The sequence below is a fragment of the Nycticebus coucang genome, chromosome 5, assembly GCF_027406575.1.
Source record: "Nycticebus coucang isolate mNycCou1 chromosome 5, mNycCou1.pri, whole genome shotgun sequence".
Lineage (NCBI taxonomy): Eukaryota > Metazoa > Chordata > Mammalia > Primates > Lorisidae > Nycticebus > Nycticebus coucang.
The window spans coordinates 107696914-107719205 of record NC_069784.1 but is presented as its reverse complement, the minus strand read 5'-3'; the positions used below and the strand labels follow the sequence as shown (position 1 = coordinate 107719205).

The following is a 22292-nucleotide window of genomic DNA, read 5'->3' as shown; positions in this document are numbered from 1 at the left end:
GATTTACTCTGTCCACTGATGGGGACAGTCTTGAGTTCCTCTTTACCTGAGGTTGGAGCAAAACTGATTCTTATTCTTTTTCTCTGGTACTCTTGCCCTGCAAACATTTGTTGAATTTTTACATTGTGCAAGACAGAAACCGTGTTCTTTGGTATAGTGGAAAGTGCAAACCAGGGACTTCTCCTGCCATTGTATTCTCGACCCTCTTTCCCACCGAACAAACCTGGGCCCTTTCAGACTTCAAAATACCACTTGTCTAGCAGGAAAGCTCTCAGGCTTTAATTTATGTGGATTCTTTTGCCTTTTGGGCTATTTTACCTGAAAACTCAAATCTAGGTAGTACTTCTTCTACAAGGCAAATATTGAAAACACAATCTGAAATATAAGTACGAAATAGCACACGTTATAACTTTTAAAAAATCATGATGCTGCAGCCATGATTGCTGTTGCTATAAAAATACGCATGTCTGGTATGATGTCATGTTTAATTGTGAGATGGCATAAATATGTTGAGTAAATTTAATTGTGGTTTCCAATATGCTTGTCCCTAGAAGCTCATAATGGGTTCTCTTTCTCTTTTAGGCCCAGAAGTGACATGACACAACTATTTAAAATTAAGTGAGGGAGTCCCTTTCCTGTCAAAAGCTGATGTTGATCATGCAATTACCTTCATATCATTGACACCTTTTTCATTCCTCACATTAAAAGGAATCTTAGTAATGGAAGGAAACTGTCCTATGAGTGGGATAGGATAGAAAAAAGAAAAAAAGAAGTCACAGGTGGCACCTGTGACTCAAGGAGTAGGGTGCCGGCCCCATATACCGGAGGTAGCAGGTTCAAACCCAGTCTCGGCCAAAAACTGCAAGAAAAAAGGAAATCACTTTTGTGTTGGCAAATCAAAGAGGCACGCTTTCATAGAAACTTGCTTTGTGGATTTTTCACCCTGTGCTGGTCATGACGTTCTCAGCTTCCTACCAGGGAGGGATAAACTACACTATAGTTGTTCTGCAAAGTGTATTTCTTTTTACAATAAATTATTTCTTCACTTGGCAGTATGATAGTTTTCTCACAATCCTTATAGTTGCTGTAATTAATATTTTACAGTATTTAATTTCATGTACTGATATTATGGAGTGAAAGCAATTATAACAAACTGATTTCACATGTATTTAAAGATGATTTTAGCAACTTTTGCTTTTCCCTCCTCTTCTGCTAATTAAAATGTGTTTGACACTTGTTAGCTTCCCATGGGCATCATTTATATTTCCTCTTTAACAGTTGGCCTGGTTTATTGCAGGCAGATCTTTGCAGCAAACACGAACCCAACATATCCGATCTTTGTCTGTGCTGACCTGGGCTCCCATCAGAGCTTGTCCTTGGCAATTCATCGTACAGAGCACACAAACCAACATGCAGCAAATAGTTAGATCATTCCAGGCTTCCTCCCTCTGAACATACACAACAACACCACAAAAAGTAAAAGTATACTCTCGTGCATCCTCCTCTTCTCCCTATTTCCATCTCTATCATGGCACTGAAAAGCATTCCCGACCTCCTCTGGTACCAGTTCCTGTTCTGGTCCTCTCTCACTCTTCAGCTGTCCATTCTCCCCGAGTGCCAAACACTTTGCTACTGTACAGGTCAGAGGCTGATTCCATGCTTGATTTCTCTCTTATCCTGACGCAGGTGCACTGGAGTTTGTTCCCTGGTGCACATTTAAGAGCCATCAAAAGTCTTCAAAACTTATGTGCAAAAAAGCTTTTAGTGTAAAGACAATGCCTTTTTGTTGTTGTTGCTTTACCTTTTTTTTTGTTGTTGTTGTTGTTGTTTTAAAGGCATGAAGCTGGGGGTTTTGCTCAGTAACCTCACAGCTGGCAGAAACTGTTATGAAAACAAGAGATACCAGTCATCCCTTTAGGCAGGTGACAGCAAAAGAAAATGCACTGCTTTATCATCTGTCCTAGCAAATTTTCTTTAGAAGTATTTCCTAGACTTTGTTTTATGGTAGTTAGTTTTTGCTTTCACTACAAAACCTCTTTTAAACAAAATGAGTAATTAAGAAAAGCAAATTTCCTGTCTGAAAAATTGGATCTTTCCACTTTGCCACAACTCTTTCACACAGCCTACTTTCTGATAAAACATAAAGAAACTCTCCTTTTTTCATTGCCTGGTCCAGGGAAGAGACCCCAAGTCACTGGCATCAGCACCCTGGGCCCCACTCCTACCCTGCACCCACACGCTGGATGGCCTGAAGAAAGTCCCATTACCTTTGAGCCTTCAGTTTTTTTCAGCTGTAAAATAGGGAGTTCTACTTCAGAATCTAAAGATTCTGTTCTTTACTTCATTGATCTTGTGTTGTTGCTACAGCTCCTTTTAGTTCTTTGCCCTATGATACAGGTTTCATTTATAGATAGCTTTCTTGCAATACTTGTATTCAGCAAACTTTTTAGTTCAGACAATTACTGAGAGCCTAAGAGGACAAAGATGAGCAAGGCCTGGCTCATAGTGTCAGGCACTTAGGTGATGGTATCGCTTGAGTGTCTAGGTCAGACCACTTTATATCATTACCTCCGCCATATAGCAAACCTTAAAATGGTCTTTATGGCCTCAACATTAGGCTCAGATTATAGATAGGAATGCTAAGGTGCAAAGAATGGTATTCTCCAAATCTCACAGTGAGGCTAAACCTGGGATCAAGGCCAACATGTTTCTTCTGTTATGTATTGTTATTTGGAAGTAAGTAAACAAACAAGATTGGGAGATTTGGGAAAAGGAGAAACATTATCTAACATGAACAGTGAACCCATTTGAAATCTTCCTGTTTCCTCAAAGAAGGAGGAGCATTTTGATTTGAGGATGAGTCTGGGTTGATGAGCGTGCACATGTTTTGCCACCCTGTGGCGGATCCTGTTCCTCAGTTCAGAGCTGTCCTTCTGTCCCTTGCAGGCGCTGGCTCAGGCGATCAGGGAGGCCAGAGAGCAGCACCCTGACATGTCCGTCACAAGAGTAGTGGTGCACAAAGAAACGGAGTTGGCGGAGGAAGGGGAAGACTAAAGTGAGGTAAGCAGGCTGCATTGGCCCTGGCCTTTCTTGTGCTTGTTCTGTGTTGCTGAACCTATGGAGGGGTGTGAAAGGCAATTTTCTGTCAGTGTCTCTGTTTCCTGTAGGACGAGAATATTTTAGACTAGTATTACCACCAAGTGCATTTGCTCAGGGGCATGTAATTATGAACTGTGGACTGATGGGTATATGGTATCAATAACTATGATTTATTGAGGGCTGCTAATAACATTTATATATTACTTCACTATTTATCAGGCATATTAGCATAAACTACATTAATTGATGTTCATGTTGAATCATCAAGGAAGGTGCTATTACCCTCATTTGATTGAGAGATTTCTATTACAGAAGGAAGAAGGAGGGGATGAGTTAAATCCTTTAAACCTGCGTATCAGATAATGACCATGAAGGAAAAGATTTTTTGACTCTAGGAAAGTTGCACACTCTGGTCAAGTTACTGTAGCTTTCCAATGGGTCTTGATATCTGGTAGCACATCCCTCACTCCCAATTGTGTTCTTTCTCTTCATTCTAGTCTCTTCCTGTTTGATATAAATTTCAGAATCAGATCACTAGATTCTAAGAGTAAACCCTGTGGTATTTTAATTGAAACTGTGTCTACGCTGTAGTTCAGTATGGGGAGAATTACATCTTTATGGTGCTGTCTCCTTTCCATGAACTTACAGTCTCTTTCTCCATTTGTATGTATCTTCTTTAATGTCTTTCATTAATAATGGCTTTCCTGTATTGACCTTACATCTAGCAACCTGACTCTTTATATTTTAGATACTGTTTTCAACACAAGATGCTATGTACATAATGGGCCCTTAAATGGAAATCATTAAAAATTTTAGCAAAGCCAAAGTATCCAGTTGCCTGAATAAATGTGCGGTGTTATATGTGAATATTGATCCTTTTATTTTTAGATGTATTTTCCTAATGGTGTCATGTGTGAAAGACTGAGAGCATTCTTACCTAGGAGCCAGAAGATTGAGTGCTATATTTTAATCTTGTCAGATATCAAATTATTATTGACACAGGGAGAGTCCGTGGGATGGTACAATCTACCTTTCCTAACTTACAGGACTTATTGTTAGGATATTATAATAAGATAATCAATGAGAAAATTGTTATACAAGTGTAAGTTGGTAACACTGGTTGTTTTCCCTCTAAATTTTGTGAGTTAGTCACTTATTTCTTAGTCGGGAATGTAAGACAAAAATTAGTAACCACTGGAAGCATTACCAAAACCTCTGCCTTTACTTGTAGCATTTTAATGAGTTTTTAAGTGAATTAGTTATGTCAGTTAATTTGACACTTCATATGCACTTTTGCAATGGACACAACACACAAACACTCACATAAAAAATCTTTTACGGGGTGGCGCCTGTGGCTCAAGGAGTAGGGCACTGGCCCCATATACCGGAGGTGGCGGGTTCAAACCCAGCCCCAGCCAAAAAAAAGAAAAAAAAAAAAATCTTTTAGAGCCTGCCTATCTCAGAGGCTAACTTTTATGAGCAGCCTTGTTAAACAAATTTAGGAAGTTTGGGTGTCAACTTAATGTATAAGGTGAGCAAACTGGATAAATTTGGAAAGATTAGTTCATCCATTCAAAAAGTATTTAACGAATGCCCCAATATGGTAGGGCGGGGTAGGCCTAGAAGATTCAGTGATAGCCAAAGCAAACATGTTCCCCTTCTTCAGGGAAAGATAGGCTGAGATACTCCTGGAAGGGAAATGTGAATATTAACAAGTAAAATGTAATTGCAAATGTTATAAGCACTCTGAAGGAAATAGTGTTCTGAGAGAACAAAATAGGGGAGTTGTACGATCATAAATGTAACCTGTGACTTGAGAAACAAAATTCAAGTGTGAGATCTGAGAGTTAAATAAGAATTACCTCGGTATTGCAAAGTCATTTAGCATCTTTGCCCCCCACTGGCTACAGCTTGCTCTTAAAAATTTTCCTTTGCCAGCTCCAGTCAGAACTGGGAAGAGTGTGTTTCCACTGCTTTATCTGTGCTCCGGCTGCTCCGCCAGGATTCCCAGAGGTAGCAGGTGGGCCGAGGCAAAGGGCAGGACCAGGATAATACTGACTGAAGCTCAGACAAGGGAGTGACTGTTTGCAACTGTACCTGCTGTGTCTCCCTGTCTCAGGCATAGAAAGCTCTCCCCTGACCTGACCTCACCCTTCGGAGTAGCACTGAGCTTTTGATCAAGTTGTGAAGGTGATAGGGGGGCAGCAAACAGAAAGATGGTCAAAGAACAACCTGAGGAGGACAGACCTCCCAAGTCCACCTTCCTCAGCTGCTGGCAGCCAACTGTGAGGCAGAAAGGAATTAAATGCAAACTCTGTTACAAAGAAAGCAGGCTTCAGATGAGTGCCATGCTAAATCTTTGTCACTTTCTCGTGTCCTTTCATAAGCCATACTCACCTCCTGCCATTTTATCACAAATGTATATTTATAAGCCCTCAAATGGACACAAAACATTACTGACCTTGTCACCACAGGAATGGTGTTCCCAAACAGTCCTGACCTGGAGGGAGAAGCAGTCCTGGCTTGGTGGTGTGGTCCTTGTGGTCTCAGGAGGAGGGAGCACATGTCTCTGCTGCAGTTGACACCATGAGCTCTCCAAGCCAGACTTCCCTTGAGCCTCCCTGGCTTGTGGAGTCTTGACAGATAAAGGACAAAAACATGGATGGGGCCTCCTTTTGAAAAGTCTGAAAAGGGGAATGACAGAGGGGTGTCTGCTCATTTAGTCACTTGTGTTCTTCATTCAGTCGTCCAAGATACAGGGATGTGTGGAATACTCATTGGATATTATCTACTTCTGTATTATGAAAATAGTAGACGAAAAAAGGTCTGTGCCCAAGTCTCTCCCTTGACCAGACCTCACCCTTTGGAGTAGCTCTGAGCTTTTGATCAGTGGTAACAGAATAGAGTTTCAGGTTTGATAAGGTTGTGATAAGTTCTGAACTTCATGTGGTGGGAACAAAAAGGAGAGATCTCTAAATCAGAATCGGGTCTCAGAGATGGCTTCTCACTTGAGCCCCGTGGTTAGTAGGTGTTAGCTCTATGAATAAGAGTGGAGGGGGTGGGCGGCGCCTGTGGCTCAGTGAGCCGGCCCCATATACCGAGGGTGGCGGGTTCAAACCCAGCCCCGGCCAAACTGCAACAAAAAAATAGCCGGGCGTTGTGGCGGGCGCCTGTAGTCCCAGCTACTAGGGAGGCTGAGGCAGGAGAATCGCCTAAGCTCAGGAGCTGGAGGTTTCTGTGAGCTGCGTGACACCATGGCACTCTACTGAGGGCAATAAAGTGAAACTCTGTCTCTACAAAAAAAAAAATTATTAAAAAAAAAAAAAAAAAAGAGTGGAGGGGGCATTTGGAGCATTGAACCAGACACTGAAGAAGGAGAGGACATCAGATGGAGCTGGGTTGCAGGGAACTTGTAAGAGAGTGACAGGGGAAGGGGAAGAGGCCCCATCCTGAGGAGTCTTCTAAGCCTAGCTGAAGAGGCTGACTGTCCGGATAGCTGCGGTAAGCTCCTCGTGTTTGAGAGATGGTAAGGAGCTCAGTTTTGTGGCTTGGTGACTTTCGGCATGGGACTATGGAAGTTAGTGAGTTGGAAAAGTGGAGAGCAGAGGAGAGTCACACATCGTGCTGAAGTTTCTGTCTTGGGCAAAGTAGTTGGTGGCACTTGGGATTTGAATCGTGGAATATATGAATTTTGTTTATTACGTGTCATGTGCAGTATACTCAGTCTTTTCTGCTGGGCTGTCTTAAAGGAAAAATGGATTTATTGTTCTGTAGTATTGTGGGAGCGACTGAGTGTCATAGGAATTCTAGAAGAGCATGGAAGTGAATCTCTAAGGCCCTGCCTTAGGCACAGGTGGTACGATCAATTGCAAGCGTACCAGACAGAGCTACACAGGCAGGTAGTAGGATGGGAAGCCTGTGACAGGTTGAGCAGGTGGGGAGCTTACACAGACAGTGCTTTTTCAAGAAGCTGAAAACACAGTAACAGGGCTCTTCCATCAGCTCTCCAAAGATGGAGAGCATTAGGTCTCCTGGAGCTATTGGAGCTAGAACTATAGTGAATAAAAACTGGATCCATCTATCCCTCCCTTGACCCTCTGACAGCCTGGGTCCCAACCCCCCAGCGCACAACAAATAACTGAATTAGCCTTGTTTTTTCTGTACCATTGTACTTACATGAACACTAGTGTCTTAATAAGACAAAAGTGTTTACAACAACACTTCAGAGTCAGGGTGATGATTGCAAGGTTTCAAAACATGAACTTGCCAAATGGAATTAACATTAGCTATATAACTGATGAAGAGAAAAGAACCATGTTGACCGAACTATAGCTAATCATGAGCCCTGCCTTTGCATGTGAGCCTCGCTAAGCACCACCCTGACCTTTAAAGGGAATCACAAGCCTCTTAACTTCCCAGTGGCTATTTTTGGTTCAAGATGGGAGTTTTACAGGCATATCACATATGTTGCCTTTTTTTTTTTTTTTGGAGACAGAGCCTCAAGCTGTCGCCCTAAATAGAGTGCTGTGGCATCACAGCAACCTCCAACTCCTGGGCTCAAGCGATTCTCCTGCTTCTGCCTCCCAAGTAGCTGGGATTACAGGCACCTGCCACTACGCCTGGCTATTTTTTGGTTGCAGCCGTCACTATTGTTTGGCGGGCCCGAGGTGGATTCGAACCAGCCAGCTCAGGTGTATGTGGCTGGTGCCTTAGCCGCTTGAGCCACAGACGTGGAGCCTGTGTTGCCTTTTTATTGTATTCTGTTTGCCTGGTCATGCTAGTCTCAGACCTAACATTAGCATCTTATTCATAGTTTTTTGGTATAGATTAACCACACCTAAAATGAAGACTTGCACATAGAAACAAAAAACCAGTTCCGTTTAGTGAGTTTTAGACACAACCAGTTTTTACTCTGAAGTGCTGTGGAATGTTCTAATGTAACTTCTGTAAATCTGGCATGTGTTACTGATAAGTCATTTGTATTCATATTTGAACTCCCTAACACAAGAGGTCCGGAGTGCCACTAGGTTGTGCATGACTTAAAACCGGGTAGTCACTAATTCCTCAGGGCTTGCTCTTGGACATGGCCATTAGTGATTATTTTTTCAAATTAAACTATATATTTCTTGGTAATAAAAGAGAGGTTTTGATATTTTATTTTATTTATTTATTTATTTTTGTAGTGACAGAGTCTCACTTTACTGCCCTTGGTAGAGTGCTGTGGCGTCACACGGCTCACAGCAACCTCCAGCTCTTGGGCTTACATGATTCTCCTGCCTCATTGCCTCAGCCTCCTGAGCAGCTGGGACTACAGGTGCCCGCCACAACGCCCGGCTATTTTTTTGTTGCAGTTTGGCCGGGGCTGGGCTTGAACTTGCCACCCTCGGTATATGAGGCCGGCGCCCTACTCACTCAGCCACAGGAGCCGCCCGAGGTTTTGATATTTTAAAAGGGAGAGATAGTAAGAAATGTCAGTGACCTGTAAGTCCTCTGCTACCAAGGGTAGATAATCTCTTTTAAGATAAATATTCTTGACTCACATACACACACCCCCTTCTACTTAGATAGGCTGGTATTATTATTGTATTACATGTCCTGCTTTTTTCTCTACTTAACAGTACATTGTATACATCTGTCCTTATTGTCACCTGTCATTGCTGCGTGATGGTTACCTATATGACTCTATCAATGGACACTTAAATTATCCCTTGGTTTTCACAATTATCACATAGTATCACCAAGATTATACTTATTTGTACATTTCTGTGTATTGATCTCATTATTTTTCCCAGGCAAATATCTTCTAAAATATGAGTTGGTATGCTATCAAGGGGTTTTGACATATTGCCAAACTGCCCTCCTTACTAGTTCTGCAAATGTAGACACCCACAGGCAGCATGCGAGACCCCTTGCCAGCACTAAGTATTATAAGACAGTTAAGAAAATCTTTGCCAGTTTGATCAGGGCAGGTCTAGATACTTACTTGCATCAAAATAGTTTAGTTAGCATTAGAGCAAGTAAATATGTAGACCTGTTCTGTCCAGTATGGTAGCCAGTACTCACTTGTGGCTATTGAGTATTTGAAATGTGGGTAGTCCAAACTCAGATAGTTGTAAGTATAAAATACATCCGTTCAAAGATGGGGGAAAAAAGTAAACCATCTCTAATTTTTTATTAATTACATATTGAAATAATTTGGATATATTGGGTTAAATAAATTAAAATTAGTATGTAGGTTTCTTCTTTTTAAAAAATGTGGCTTCTAGAAAATTTAAAATACATATATTATTCACTTTAATTGCTTGTAATACATTTCTCTTGGCTATTGATAATGTATGTATAGTTGGAGAAGTGACGGGGTGTGGGCCTTAAACTAAGGTACCATGAGATATTGTGTATATGAGTGTGTGGGAGAGAGACTGCTGGGGGGCAGGGAGTAGAGTTCTGTTTAAAATATTATTCTTACTTATCTTTTAAGAGGGAATGTGATTTTTCCCATCCTTCCTCAGATAATAATTGAGAAGGCTGGGTCTAAAAGTGAATTCTTTTGATTCCCACTAAGCTTCCTGTTTCAGAAAAAAAATCAAATAAAAAAATCAATGCTTCGTTCATCTGTTTCAAAGATGTTCTAAAAGGTGATGGCTTTGAGTATTTTTTTAGCTTTTGTTTAATGCTACAGAGAAATGTTTTCTCATTACTGTCTAGGTATCTTATGAACCTGAGATTGACAAAAGCTCAACTAAAATAAAGTATACCTGAGTGTAACCTACGGTAGTTCATTTTTTATTTAAAAGAAGCTTGAAGATTTTGTAGAATGTTTTTTTAATATCAAGATCCTATAAGATGTGACCTAGCAGACAGAGCCAGAAGACCCTGCTAGCCTGAGGGCTGGTAACTACTCTCAGAAATGGGTGTCAGACCGTCAGAGATTTGAGTGCACCAGTTTTTTAAAAACATAAGAGTCACCCTAGGATATCTTAAGATATCAAGAAAAGAACAGAAAAATGAACTCAGTGTTTAAAATGGCACATGAGAGAAATGGTGAAAATGGGTTTTAGAGACAGCATACAATTCTGTTGTCGTTTCCCTCTTTCTCAAGCTCCTGTTGCTCAATCTTATATTGCAAATTACTCTTTGTTACTTTCGCCCATGGATTCATTAACATGTATTGTGAACCTGCTATGTTCAGGGGAGTGTTATACACGGATCATTACAAAAGTTTTGTGATAGGCAAAACTCAAAAAACAGAAAATCCACAGTGCATGAAACAAATGAAGTCCTGCCAGCAACAGCTATCAGCTGAGCAAGTCGAAACTTACACACATGAATCAGAAAGGACGCTGTCAACTGTCTTTCTTGGAAGTGAAATGATGGAACATAGCATAGTCTGTCTCAAAACTTTGTAGTGACCTGTGTAGTTGTGTGTGAGAGAAAAAGGCATAGGAACATTGATGCAGATAGCATTTAGGGTAAACAGTACGTTTCAAAAGATGCCTAGGATAAAGGGTTGTGAAAGTTGACGGGAAAAACTTCTGATCGGCAGGCTAGATAAGCCTCCCCAAAAAGGTGGCAGGAAAGCTCCTTTGTGTGAAGCATTGGGTGGGTTAGAGGGAGATCATGCAGAGGAAGGAGCACGTAGGAAAACAGAGGGATGGATACCAGGAAGAGCAAACCTACACGGTGCTGTGTGTCGCATTTCCACCAGAGCTGGAACGATTTGTCAAGGCAAATTGTAGATGGTCTTACCTGCCACGTCTATCTTGGTTTCCACTTTGCTTCGTAGCCATTGCATTCAGTGTTCGAGTATGGGAATCACATTTTCAGCACTGCCCTTTAGGAATACTAATTCATCGGCAATGTGTAGGATTGATTACAGGGTGCTACATTAGATGAAGCACCTTGTAAGGAAACCATTATACTGGTTCAGGCAATTATTAATGGGGAAACTGAACGGGAGACCTCTATTTTCAGAGTAGAATTGAATTTAACGTGGAAGCAGAACCAGGAGTGAAATATCATACATGAAAATCTATAAAAATGAAATCCTAACTTTTTTTTTCCCCATTTCAGTCAAATGAAGCTTAATACCTATATTCTTTGCAGTAGAATTGTATTAGTGTGATAGGCCTTCAAGAACAATATAGTTCATTCAGGGAAGACAGGGCTCCGGCAGACAGAAATGCCTAAGTATGAGACATGGGCCTCAAAGTGCCCACAAATTAGACTCCAGACAATATCCAGATATCCCAGCAAACCAGGAAAGCAAAAGCAGTTTGCTGAATTTTTGTAGAACGGGTACTGAGCTTCATTTGACTAAAAAGGAAAATACACCAGGTTTAATTTCTGCCCCTCTGTTTAGCAGATACACAAATATCCACAAGAGAAGAAAAGAACAGTGGGTCGGGGATAGCAGGGAGATGTTCTCAGGACCACATTGCACTCTTAAAAGCTGTTGAAGAGCCCAAACGGCTTTTGTTTGTGTGAGTTGTATTTACTGAGACTTACCATATTAGAAATCAAAACTGAGGCATTAATAATTATGAAGTTGAAAGTAATCACTTAGTGAAAGAAAGCTGTCTGGAAAGGCTACCCAAATTATGACATCGTGGAAAACACAACATGATTGAGACAGTAAAAAGATCAGTAGTTGCCCCCGAGCTCCTTATCCTTAATTATTTTGGTTGGTTTAAAGCCAATTGTGTCTGCGAACAGGATTGCAACACCTGCTTTTTTCTGCTTTCCATTTGCCTCAAATATAGATGACCATCCCTTCACCTTGAGTCTATATTTGTCTTTTAATGTAAGATGCGATTCTTGTATGAGGCAGATATCTGGCTTGAGTTTTTGTATCCAGTCAGCCAACCTGTGCCTCTTTAGAGGACAGTTTAAACCATTCACATTAATTGAGAATATTGATAAGCTTTCGAGAGTCCGGTGGACATTTTTAATCCTTTTGTGACTGTGGAAGTTGGAATTTGATGAAAATTTTCTGGGTGGGTTTATTTTTGTGGTGGAGGATTACACTGGTCTTTATGGAAGATAGGTCTGAGAATATCCTGGAGAGCTGGTTTAGTTATGGCAATTTTCTTCAACATGTGAATGTCATCGAAGTATTTAATTTCTCTGTCATAAATGAAACTCAGTTTAGCTGGGTACAGGATACTAGGTTGAAAGTTATTTCATTTTAGGAGATTAAAAGTCAGATGACCATTCTCTTCTAACTTGAAAGTTTTCAGCAGAGAGATCTGCAGTTATTCTAATATTCTTGCCCTTGTAGGTGATGGTTTTCTTTCGTCTGGCTGCTTTCAGAATTTTCTCCTTCATGTTAACTTTAGTGAAATTGATTATGATATGTCTGGGGGATGTCTTATTTTGGTTGAGTTGTGCTGGAGTTCTGAAACTGTCTGCTATCTGAATTTCAGAATCTCTTGGCATGTCTGGAAAGTTCTCCTTCATAATCTCATAGAGAAGAGACTATGTGCCTTGTGAAGCCACTTCGTCGCTTTCAGGGATCCCTATAAGACAAATATTGGTTTCCTTTGAATTATTCCAGAGCTCTCTGAGAGAGTGATCTGTTTTTGCCCTCCATTTCTCTTCCTCTTTGAGAGTTTGGGAGCATTCGAAAGCTTTGTCTTCAATGTCAGAAATCCTTTCTTCTGCTTGCTCCATTCTGTTACTGAGGGATTCTACTGTGTTTGTCAGATCTTTGAGGACTGCAACTTCTTGTCTCAATGTGTCAAAATCTTTGGGCATTTGGTCTTTGAATTCGTTGAATTCTTGAGATATCTTTTGGGTTACTGCTTGGAATTCTAATTCGATCTTATTTGCTATTCAGATTCTGAATTCGATTTCTGACACCTCAGCTATTTGTTTGTGCATGGGATCTTGTGCTGTGTCTGCCCCATTGATCCTTGGGGGAGTTGATCTACTCTGGTTATTCATATTGCCAGAGTTTTGCTGTTGATTTCGCCTCATGATTGTTTTTCACCATTGCCTCTGGGTGTCCTCAGAGTTGGGGAGGTGTCTCTCCAAGATGAGACCCCAGCAGGATCACTCTATTGTTGCTGGATCTTTGTAGGGAGTGACCCTGTGTAGTTCCTCTGGGGCTGCCCTAGCCAGGGAGTTCTGGTTGTGGAAGCAGCTCTGGCGTGTGATACACACGGATCCAGCAATAGGGTGGGAGGTGGTGCGTACAGTTCTGGGAGTGCCTGGTGCCCAGTGACTTTGACACAGAGAGCCCAAGGCTACAGCAGTCTCTGGCCAGGAGAAGGGCTCTGCCCAGAGGTAGGGAGGGTTCCAGAGGACACGCGGCTACAAGTGTCCCTGGCCAGATGAAGACGCCAGTGTGTAGGCATGGAGGGTATAGGAGGGAGGGTGTGGTGTTGCGTGGCTCCCGCAGTTCCTGGTCAGGGCTTGTGGAGGCCTGGCAGGCGTGGGTCGAAGGTCGGGGGTCACGGTACAGCTCTTATGGAGGTCCGCGTGGCACCAAGCCCAGGAGTTTGAGATTGCTATAAGCTGTGACACCACAGCACTCCACCCAGGGCAACAGCCTGAGGCTCCAGTGTGCCAAAACTGGTCTCACTCTGCCCCTAAGGGTTAAGGCTGTAAGTCAGCTCAGTCCCCACCTTTCAGGCTGCTTAGTCACTAGGTTACTAGCTCCTGCCCAATTCTTGCTCTGCAACCTTGAGGGCGGAGCTTGCCAGGACAGTTCTCTCACAATGGCTCCCTGTGGACCATAGCCGAACACTATTAGCTCGGCCTGGCTCAGCGGCTCAGTCTGGGGCCCTAGACAGTGCCCAAAGTTCTCTGCAGTGATGCTCAAGCTCTCCACAAGGCAGTCCAACTGAGTGCCCAGTCCAAAAACACCAAAACAGTTCACAGGTAAGGCCTTTCTGGTTTGCAGTCTCACTGCTGCTTGTACTTATGGCTGCTGGCAGGATTAAGTTGATGGAACACACACAAGCACTTGCCAGTTTTCCACTGTTTTTGTCCTCCTCTTGGAGTCCAGAATTCCCTTGCTGACTCCCTGTATCCTTAAAGGGATGATTATAAGCAGATCCCACCAGCCAGAGATGCCTGGAGTCTTAACCCCCCAGGCTCACCATGCCCAGTTGCAGGGAAGCTGTTACTCGCCCACCATCTTGCTCCAGAACCCCAAATTCTCATTTTCACCTAAAAGCTTGAATTTTGTTATTGGCAACAAAAACCAATTGTTTTTCTCAAAGTGGCAGGCTCACTTCATTTTCAAGGAAAGGTCATCCATATACCCAGGTTGAATAACATAGTTTGTCTGCAGTTCTGTCAAGTAAAATAAAATGGTGTTTGATGAAAAAAGCAGCTGCTTCAATTCCAGTTCAAACACTCTTACAGATATTTTTCCTCCATACATCATTGTGCTTCTGTATGCAACGGGAGTGTTATGTGTGTACTTTCCATTTCATCACACAGAATATTAAAAAGATGTTATTTGGGGTTGAGATGGAAGAAAATTAATATTTTTCGTTTTGCTTCAAGGACATTCTTAAGTGAACCTAAATGTTTCCGTGCGAGTGAATGCTGGTGAGGAATAAGGTGACTTCTAGTAAAGTCCATGCCATTGCTTTGACCCACGTACATTCAAATGCTGAGGTTTACTCAGCATTGCAATTGCGCCACCGATGAAAATGTCAACAGGCTGAAAAGGACAACTAATGTCTTAATATGATTATGAAAGCAGTTTTGACTCTCTGACTGACTTAGAAATGTGACAAGGTCTGTAGACCACACTTTGTCTGTATTACAGCTATAACATAAACATTTTAAGAATTGGCAATTCCCTGGGTTAACCAAACAAAAATTTAGCATACTTGCATTTTTGACTCTGTCTTCTAATTTAAACTATGGAAATTTTGTTAAAAAATTAAAATCAAGTGTGCCAATTGAGAGTCAAAGAGGAAAATGTAAGTTTATCATTAGAAATGGCTGTCAGATTCGTGAAGTATCATTTTAAAATTGAACTTTATACCTGAGTACATGGACCTCATTTATATATGTATATATTTTTGTTCCTATTTTCATAATCTATGATTATATTAGGGCTCTGTAGCAATTGAATCTTCACTAATTCTAATAAATGTTTCCTTCCTTTATAATTTGTATTATTTTTCTTATATTATTTTGGAAAAAAACAGTTTTGCATTTTTATTGAGACTTTTCTCTGAGTTCTTTACCACTTAAAGGCAGCATTTCTATTGGTTTGTGTCAAATGCTTTTTAAAATCAATTTATTGAATCAGTTTCTAGAGTAGATCACTCTCAAGATTGAGATCCTTACGTGAACCCCTTGTCTCTGGAAACTCTTAAGGTTGAGATCATAGAACTTCTTTCTGCATGTGAATTTGAGTTTTTTCACCACTGCTCTTTGAGCTTATGGAGATAGATCAGTAAGAACTCTCTGAACCCTCTGTGAGGGCTGACGGGAAAGTACACAACTGGCACGTATCCTCCAACATAGAATTGGACCTGCGATTAGATGAATAGCCACATGGACATATTCTCACACTGGCCAAAAGAGGGGGACAAGGCTAGGAAATGTGACTGTGGTGTTTAGAAATGTTTACTGACATTGTATAGTCTAGGAGTGGGAAACAAAAGCATGGGATAGAAATGCTGGTTTGGGTGTTTTTTGTTGGCTTGACTACAGTTCTAGTACATAAAGTAATAATCTTATCTACTTAGCAGTCTTATCTAAATTCAAGATGAACTTTATGATGTTGTAAAATGAAAGCAGCTTGAATTAATGCCTGTGATTAATGCCTGTCAATTTGCCTTGAAAAAGTAAAGATGTTCGGACATCTACAAATATAAGGTAGAATTTAAGCTTTAGAACATCGATTTTCAAATGGGGGAGTGCTGTGGGAGGATCTTAGGTGTACTGTGAAAATTGTTAAAGATCATTAATTAAATCATTTTCAAAAGAATTTCAAAGCACAATAAGTATATTCTCTTTTTTACTCTTGTGTTAATCAACATAATTTAAGTGTGCTGTAGAAGTTTAACTATAGGTTCCAGTGTGCCATGAGATAAAAAAGGTTGAAAAACACTGCTTTAGAAGAAAGCGTTTTGAAACTTACAGCTCCTACATGAAGAACCAGGGCTAGTTTTCATATTGTTTGGGATATGTGATAGATCATGTAGTCTCAAAAGTCTTGACCGTAAAAAAATTTCCAGATTTTAAGTTTGTTTCTCACAGATACATGTCAGAGGACAGGAAAGTGTAACTTGTCTGATGCTTGTGCAGCCATGATATTGTCTTTGTCTTTTCCCAGCGTAGCTTAAAAACTAAATGTCGCCCGGCGTGGTGGCTCACGCCTGTAATCCCAGCACTGTGGGAGGCTGAGGAGGGAGAATCGCTTGAGCTCAGGAGTTTGAGACTCACCTGAGTGACATTGAGACCCCGACTCATGAAAAAAATGGAAAAACCCAGCCGGGCACTGCGGCGAGTGCCTGTAATCCCAGCGGCTTCCGGGGTGCCCACAGCCCGAGTCTGAGGTTGTGGTGAGCTACCACACCCACTGCACTCTGCTCAGGGGCATAGGGTGGGACCCTGTCTCAACAACAACAACAAAAAAAAACAACTAAATGTTGTGTACTTAGGAACACAGTTCTACATATGTTTATGAGGTTGGAAAAACTCTAGGATGAGTTTGCAAACTCATACCTCATTGTTGAATGTCACTCCAGTTGACATTGAAGTACCTTTGAAGTACTCTCGTTGGGAAGCTCTGTTACCACGCCAGCACCTAGTCCACTGACCAAGGCACTTTTTCTAGGATGAGTGTGCAGACTTAATTGTCAGACTTTTCCTGACTCATGAAAAAGTGAAATTTTTATTTTTTATGAAAACAGATTCAAAGAAATAAAGTGACGCAGAGCCGGAGAATAGAATCCTAAACATTGCTCTCTCTAGGTTTTCCAGCCCTGGTGACATCAGGGCTTCTTTTTCCGTAACATATAAACTATGCTCAGAAAGATGGTAGCTGTGTTCAACCAGTGGTGCACATCCACTAAGCAAAGGAAACAGATACCAGCTTTCAAAGAATAGGAGCAGGTCGCAGGGTGGAAGGCCTCATGTAACTGCCAAATCTATTTTATTTGGTAGTTTTATCTGTTTTCCCTCACTGCCCCCCACATTCCTTTTTATAATTGCTAACCTGAAAAAGAGACTTTGTGTTTTCTCCATTGATTTTTTTCCCCCCTCTGCCTAGAATCAAGCAGGAGTTCTAAAGAGTAATGAAATAGCCTCAGGCAGATGACAGGGAGGGAAACAAAGAATTCGATTAATCTATCCAAATAATCAAGAGGCTGTAATATTATCTGTAATAAATATAAATGTTGGGGAGTTTTTTCATTAAAGCAAGATTTAATTTTGTCTAACCAAAAGAGTGTATGTCCTAATTGACTTTGGGACCAATGTATCAGAAAGGACAATAATTACCACCCTCCACTGTCCTCTGTAATAACTGGTTATTTACCAAAACTCCCAACCAAGCTGAAATAGAAAATGGAACAGTTACCACCTTAAAACCCTTTTCTGTTTCAGGACCTATGTGCCATCATGTTTTCTCAGCATTCTTTCTACCTGCTTACCTTAGATTAGGATCTTCCCCAAGACCTACACTTACAGGAGATTTAGCTCTATCTGTTGGTTTTGCTTACCCCTTTCCTACTCCCAAATCTCACGCTCTAAGCCTTCTTTTCTTTTCTTTTTTCCTTTGAAGTCCCAGACTCCAAACATCATAGATGTCTGTGATACTTCTTTGTTAATCTCCACACTATGATTCTTCTTCAGTGGTGCCTCTCAGGTTTCTCTCTTCCACCTGATGTCTGTACAACTACTCAAGTCTGGGTCCTTGCCATGCAGCAGTAATGCCTGACATCTGTCACCTTCCCATCCAGCCTGGACTTTGCTGAGGTCTCCTGACTGGTATTCCTGCCTCTCCTCCTCTCTGCTTTCAGCCTGTTAAGCACGCTGAAGCTGCAGGGATGTTTTCAAAACATCAGGCCATGCCCCACCCTTCCTCTAAACCAAAGGAAAACAATTTCAACCCCCCTTTCTAGGCTTATCATGCTCTGTATGAATCGGCCACTCCCTGGCTCTTTGATCTATATTTTGCTTCTTCCTGGCTCTAGTATGAATGTTCTTTCTGAATTCATTCTTTTTTGTGGGGTGGGGTAATTAGATGAAACTCATACTTTTCAGTTTAGCATTAAAGATGAGACCTAATATTTCTTAACTTCCATTGCTCACTATACCAGCACTTAACTTTAATAATGTCTACTACTTTACCTTTCTGTTCCTCCCATTCATTTCTGCCTCCTCTGCCCATAACCATCTTTACGCCCGTCTTACTGCCATCGTGAGTAACATGTACATCCTCACTCTCAATCGCCCTTCCTCCTTTCCTCATTCTGCTCTCACCACCTGAAGCGCCCTTTCTATTCATTTCAATGAAGTCAAAATTTACTATGGTTTCCCCCTTCCTGAGTCTAGCTTTAGAACTCTGGTTTCTCTTTTGTAGATTCTTCCTATAGGAATTATCTCTGCTTTATGCTGATTAATTCTTTTGGAGTGTACTCTTATTTGCCAGTTGCTTCTAGTATACTTGTCAATTCTCCAGATACATTAAGGCCCTCAAGGTTGGAATATCCTCTCATGCTTGTCTTCCAGTAAACAGATCATTCACTGTAGAGCAAGGCAGATAGTAGCTGTTGATTACTTGATTGGACATGTGAAGAATGTTACTTAACATTTTATCAAGCCTTTCTTTTTGGAATGCTTAAGACTTGTCTCTTTTTTTTTTCTCTCCTAGGGAGTCATTTTTAAAACAACATTTAACTCTGTGAACCTGAAGAATTTTGACCATTCCAAGTCTTAATGCCATACCACTACTCCAGCAAATTTATGCTACGACTGGTAACAATGACCAGAAGCCTGAAGAATTAAACTGCCAACACCAAACCTGACCTTAACAGCTCTGGTCTATATTGTTCCCACTCATTTAGTACGTTGTTTTTGTTTTATAACCACTTTTAAGTATTCTTAGTTCTTTTCCTTTTTTTTTTTAATTAAGAGTTTTGTTTTTGTTTCCTGTTTACTTTGTGTACAACTACCTGCTTTTTATGGCTCATTGTGATCAAATGACAGTGAACAATGCCAGCCCATGCTGGTAGGGTGCTGTTCACTTGAACAGGTGCTGTTGTGCGGAAAGGAAACTGCAACTAATTTAGGTAGTGACTTTCCTTCTTCCAGATTCTTTCCATTGAACTCTTACAATAAATATTTACAGGGTTTTCCAATGGCAGTAAATATTCTGTATGAGAAAATATTAATATGGATTAAAAGCATTTCTTACATTTTGAAAATTTTCTAATGTTTGAGAATTTCACCAGGAGTGTTTTTGATATTCGACCCTTTTGACTTTCCAGTCCTGTGACTTGTTACTTTTAGTAGAGTCAGAATCTCTGGACTGGAGAATTGGGAAGTTCGCTGTGCTTGGAGACCCTGCCGAGCCACAGTGCCAGTGCTTTTCAGACTCACCCTCTTCCGCAGCGTTCCAGAACAGGAGGGAGGGGAAAGAGAAAAACGTTTCCTCCCTTCTACTAAAAGATTCAGGCAGCTTAAAACCTTACTGCTTTCTTTCTTAACATATCCACATTTCAATACTTTCTATTATTTGAACTCGTTGTTAGAGCACTTGCTTTGTATTAAACCTCCTTGTGTATAAGTAAAACTGACTTTTTGTTACTGAGAAGACATATCTCTTTCAGATAGTTTGATGATTCGCACAGGTTTGAGGACATTGGGAAGAGAAGTAGGGGCTAGGGTGGTTCTTTTGTTGGTTTAAAGAAAGTTAAACCATTTAAAGCTGACACCAGAGACCTGATAGGGACTTATTAACTGTATTGAACGTTTTTCCTCTGCTTTTGATCCTATGTATAGTTATGATGCCAGATTAGATTTATAGCAGCTTCAAGTTGTATTAAATGATATTTTGCTTTCTGTAATACTGTTATAAAATAAAGTTTGTTTATTCTCTAAGCTTACTGTTTCTCTTTTTATAAAGGTTTAAAGTAATAAACTCATGATATTTCTCATCAGAAGTCATAGTATTTGGTGGTATGTAACATTTAAAAATCTGTTTTCAGCTCTGTTTTATAATTTGCTGCTGCTGCTGACATCACTGATTTGAAAGGGTAAAAGCAAAGTTGAAAGCTTATAAATTCAATGGTTAGCATTCCAGATTCTGCCTGGGTAAATAATCCACCTCAGCTTTTACAGATTCTTCAAGGGATATTTTTGCATGTTTTCTTTGTGTATTTTTTAATTTAGTTTTCAGAAAATATTTCTTCTGTGCCATCCGAATCTTGCCTCTCTGATTCATGTCCTACTTTGCTTTGTGTCTTTTGAGCCCAATATATCAGACAAACCAGACTCTGCTGAGGGCCCACATCCAAGTCCAATTGAGATTGTTTATTGTAAAACTTTTACCAAAGCATATCAGGTTATGAGCTTATTTTTAAGTATTATACAACAAATGGCCAACAGGGTATATTCCTTTTAAAATGTTAGATAGAATTTTTTTCACTAGTTATTTAAAGTAAGTGTATTAAATATAATTTGTGTTAACTGTCATCTTTGAGGGCACTTTCCATTAAATTATATCTCCCCTTGTGAAAAGGCCTTTCTCAGTTATCTATAATTATTACAAAACAGCAACTCTCTAGAGAAGGCTATTTCAGCAAGCTAAGCCTTAGAAATAGTACAGAACCAAATGTGAATTTGTAAGTATGTTTCTCATCAAAAAAGTTTGTGTATAGAGCATTCATGTTTGAATCATAGGTTAAAATTTACAGGGTGTTCTGTAGTCCCAGCTACTCGGGAGGCTGAGGCAAGAGAATCGCTTAAGCCCAGGAGTTGGAGGTTGCTGTGAGCTGTGTGAGGCCACGGCACTCTACCGAGGGCCATAAAGTGAGACTCTGTCTCTACAAAAAAAAAAAAAAAAAAATTTACAGGGTGTTTTGTATTTTCCTTCATACTTCTATTGATAATAGCAGTGAGGGGAAGAAAGTTGGTCCTCACAGCTCCCATGGACTAGGAAATACAGTGTTCAGTTAGGGCTCAGTTTTACATTCAGCTGAGACAGCAAGAACAGGGTTTGGGTCTAGAGGCATCTAGAACATCTTTTGGAACTTAGCACCCCCGGCATCATTCAGAACAATTTTGATTATTAATTCCACATGACTAAAAAGCAGCAAGCCTGACTTTTTTTGTGTTTTATATTTTTTGGAGAACATTTCTCTAGATGTTATAATCTCACCTGGTAAACTGGCCTTCTAAAACCCCAAATGGAAGAATAATTAGAAAGATAAATCAATAAGGTTTTATAATGTGAATTTAAAAAAAGTGGAGAGAATATTTTTAAATTTCCCGTCTGTTTGATGGTAATTATCCATTCGATGGTATTTTTGAAGACACATTTTCCATTGCGTTCTGTTTGTCGCTCATATGGTAGGAGACACACACACACATACACACGCACACATATATACACGGTTGCCTATATTTTGATGAACTCAGAGGTCTCTTCTGATTGGCACACTAATTATAAAGTCAGAAAGCAAGAGTCTCATGAGCATGCTTTCAAAATTCTAGTAATTTTTTATAAAAAAGTCAGAACATTTATTTGCAAGCATCTAACGTTTTGAATTCTGAGAGTTATCAGAGTGATGAACCCTGATTTCTCAGATTTAGTTTTGGCAAAGAACTTAAGATTTCAACGAGAAGCTTTTATTGTTGTCTAAGAGTTTATCTATTCTTTATTTTTTTAATTGCTATTAAATTATGTCTGGAAGATGCCGGAGGCCATTACCTGGCCAGATTAATTGTGTGTGTTTTTTAAAGGAGTTGCAAATAATCGTTCAGAGAAGATAACACATGCCCTTTCTTGCCCAGTTTTCTGTTTCGTCCGATTTCAAAGGTTCAGGATGTGGAGAGGTCATGGACTTGCAGGTTCCAACATCAAATCAATTGCTAACATGATTTTATTTCACTGAAGGTTTCCAGTTCAAGAAATATCCCTATTGGGAAATTCTTTCAGACACTACAACATTAGAAATAAGATTAGGAACTATTGGAGTGAGTCTAACATTTTG

The 22292-nt window shown here is 40.4% G+C and overlaps 1 protein-coding gene across 22 annotated transcripts in view; it reads left to right on the top strand.

Moving 5' to 3' along the window:
- EPB41L2 (erythrocyte membrane protein band 4.1 like 2) overlaps nt 1–20178 on the top strand; it is a 233587-nt gene extending 213409 nt beyond the window's left edge. For all 22 annotated transcript variants that reach the window (XM_053590674.1, XM_053590672.1, XM_053590667.1 and 19 more), the window contains 2 exons: nt 2947–3060; nt 18950–20178. In XM_053590674.1, coding sequence (XP_053446649.1) covers nt 2947–3054 — 108 coding nt within the window. In that variant the 3' untranslated portion in view covers nt 3055–3060; nt 18950–20178. The remainder of the gene's footprint in view (nt 1–2946; nt 3061–18949) is intronic.
- Nucleotides 20179–22292: the final 2114 nt, after the last annotated feature.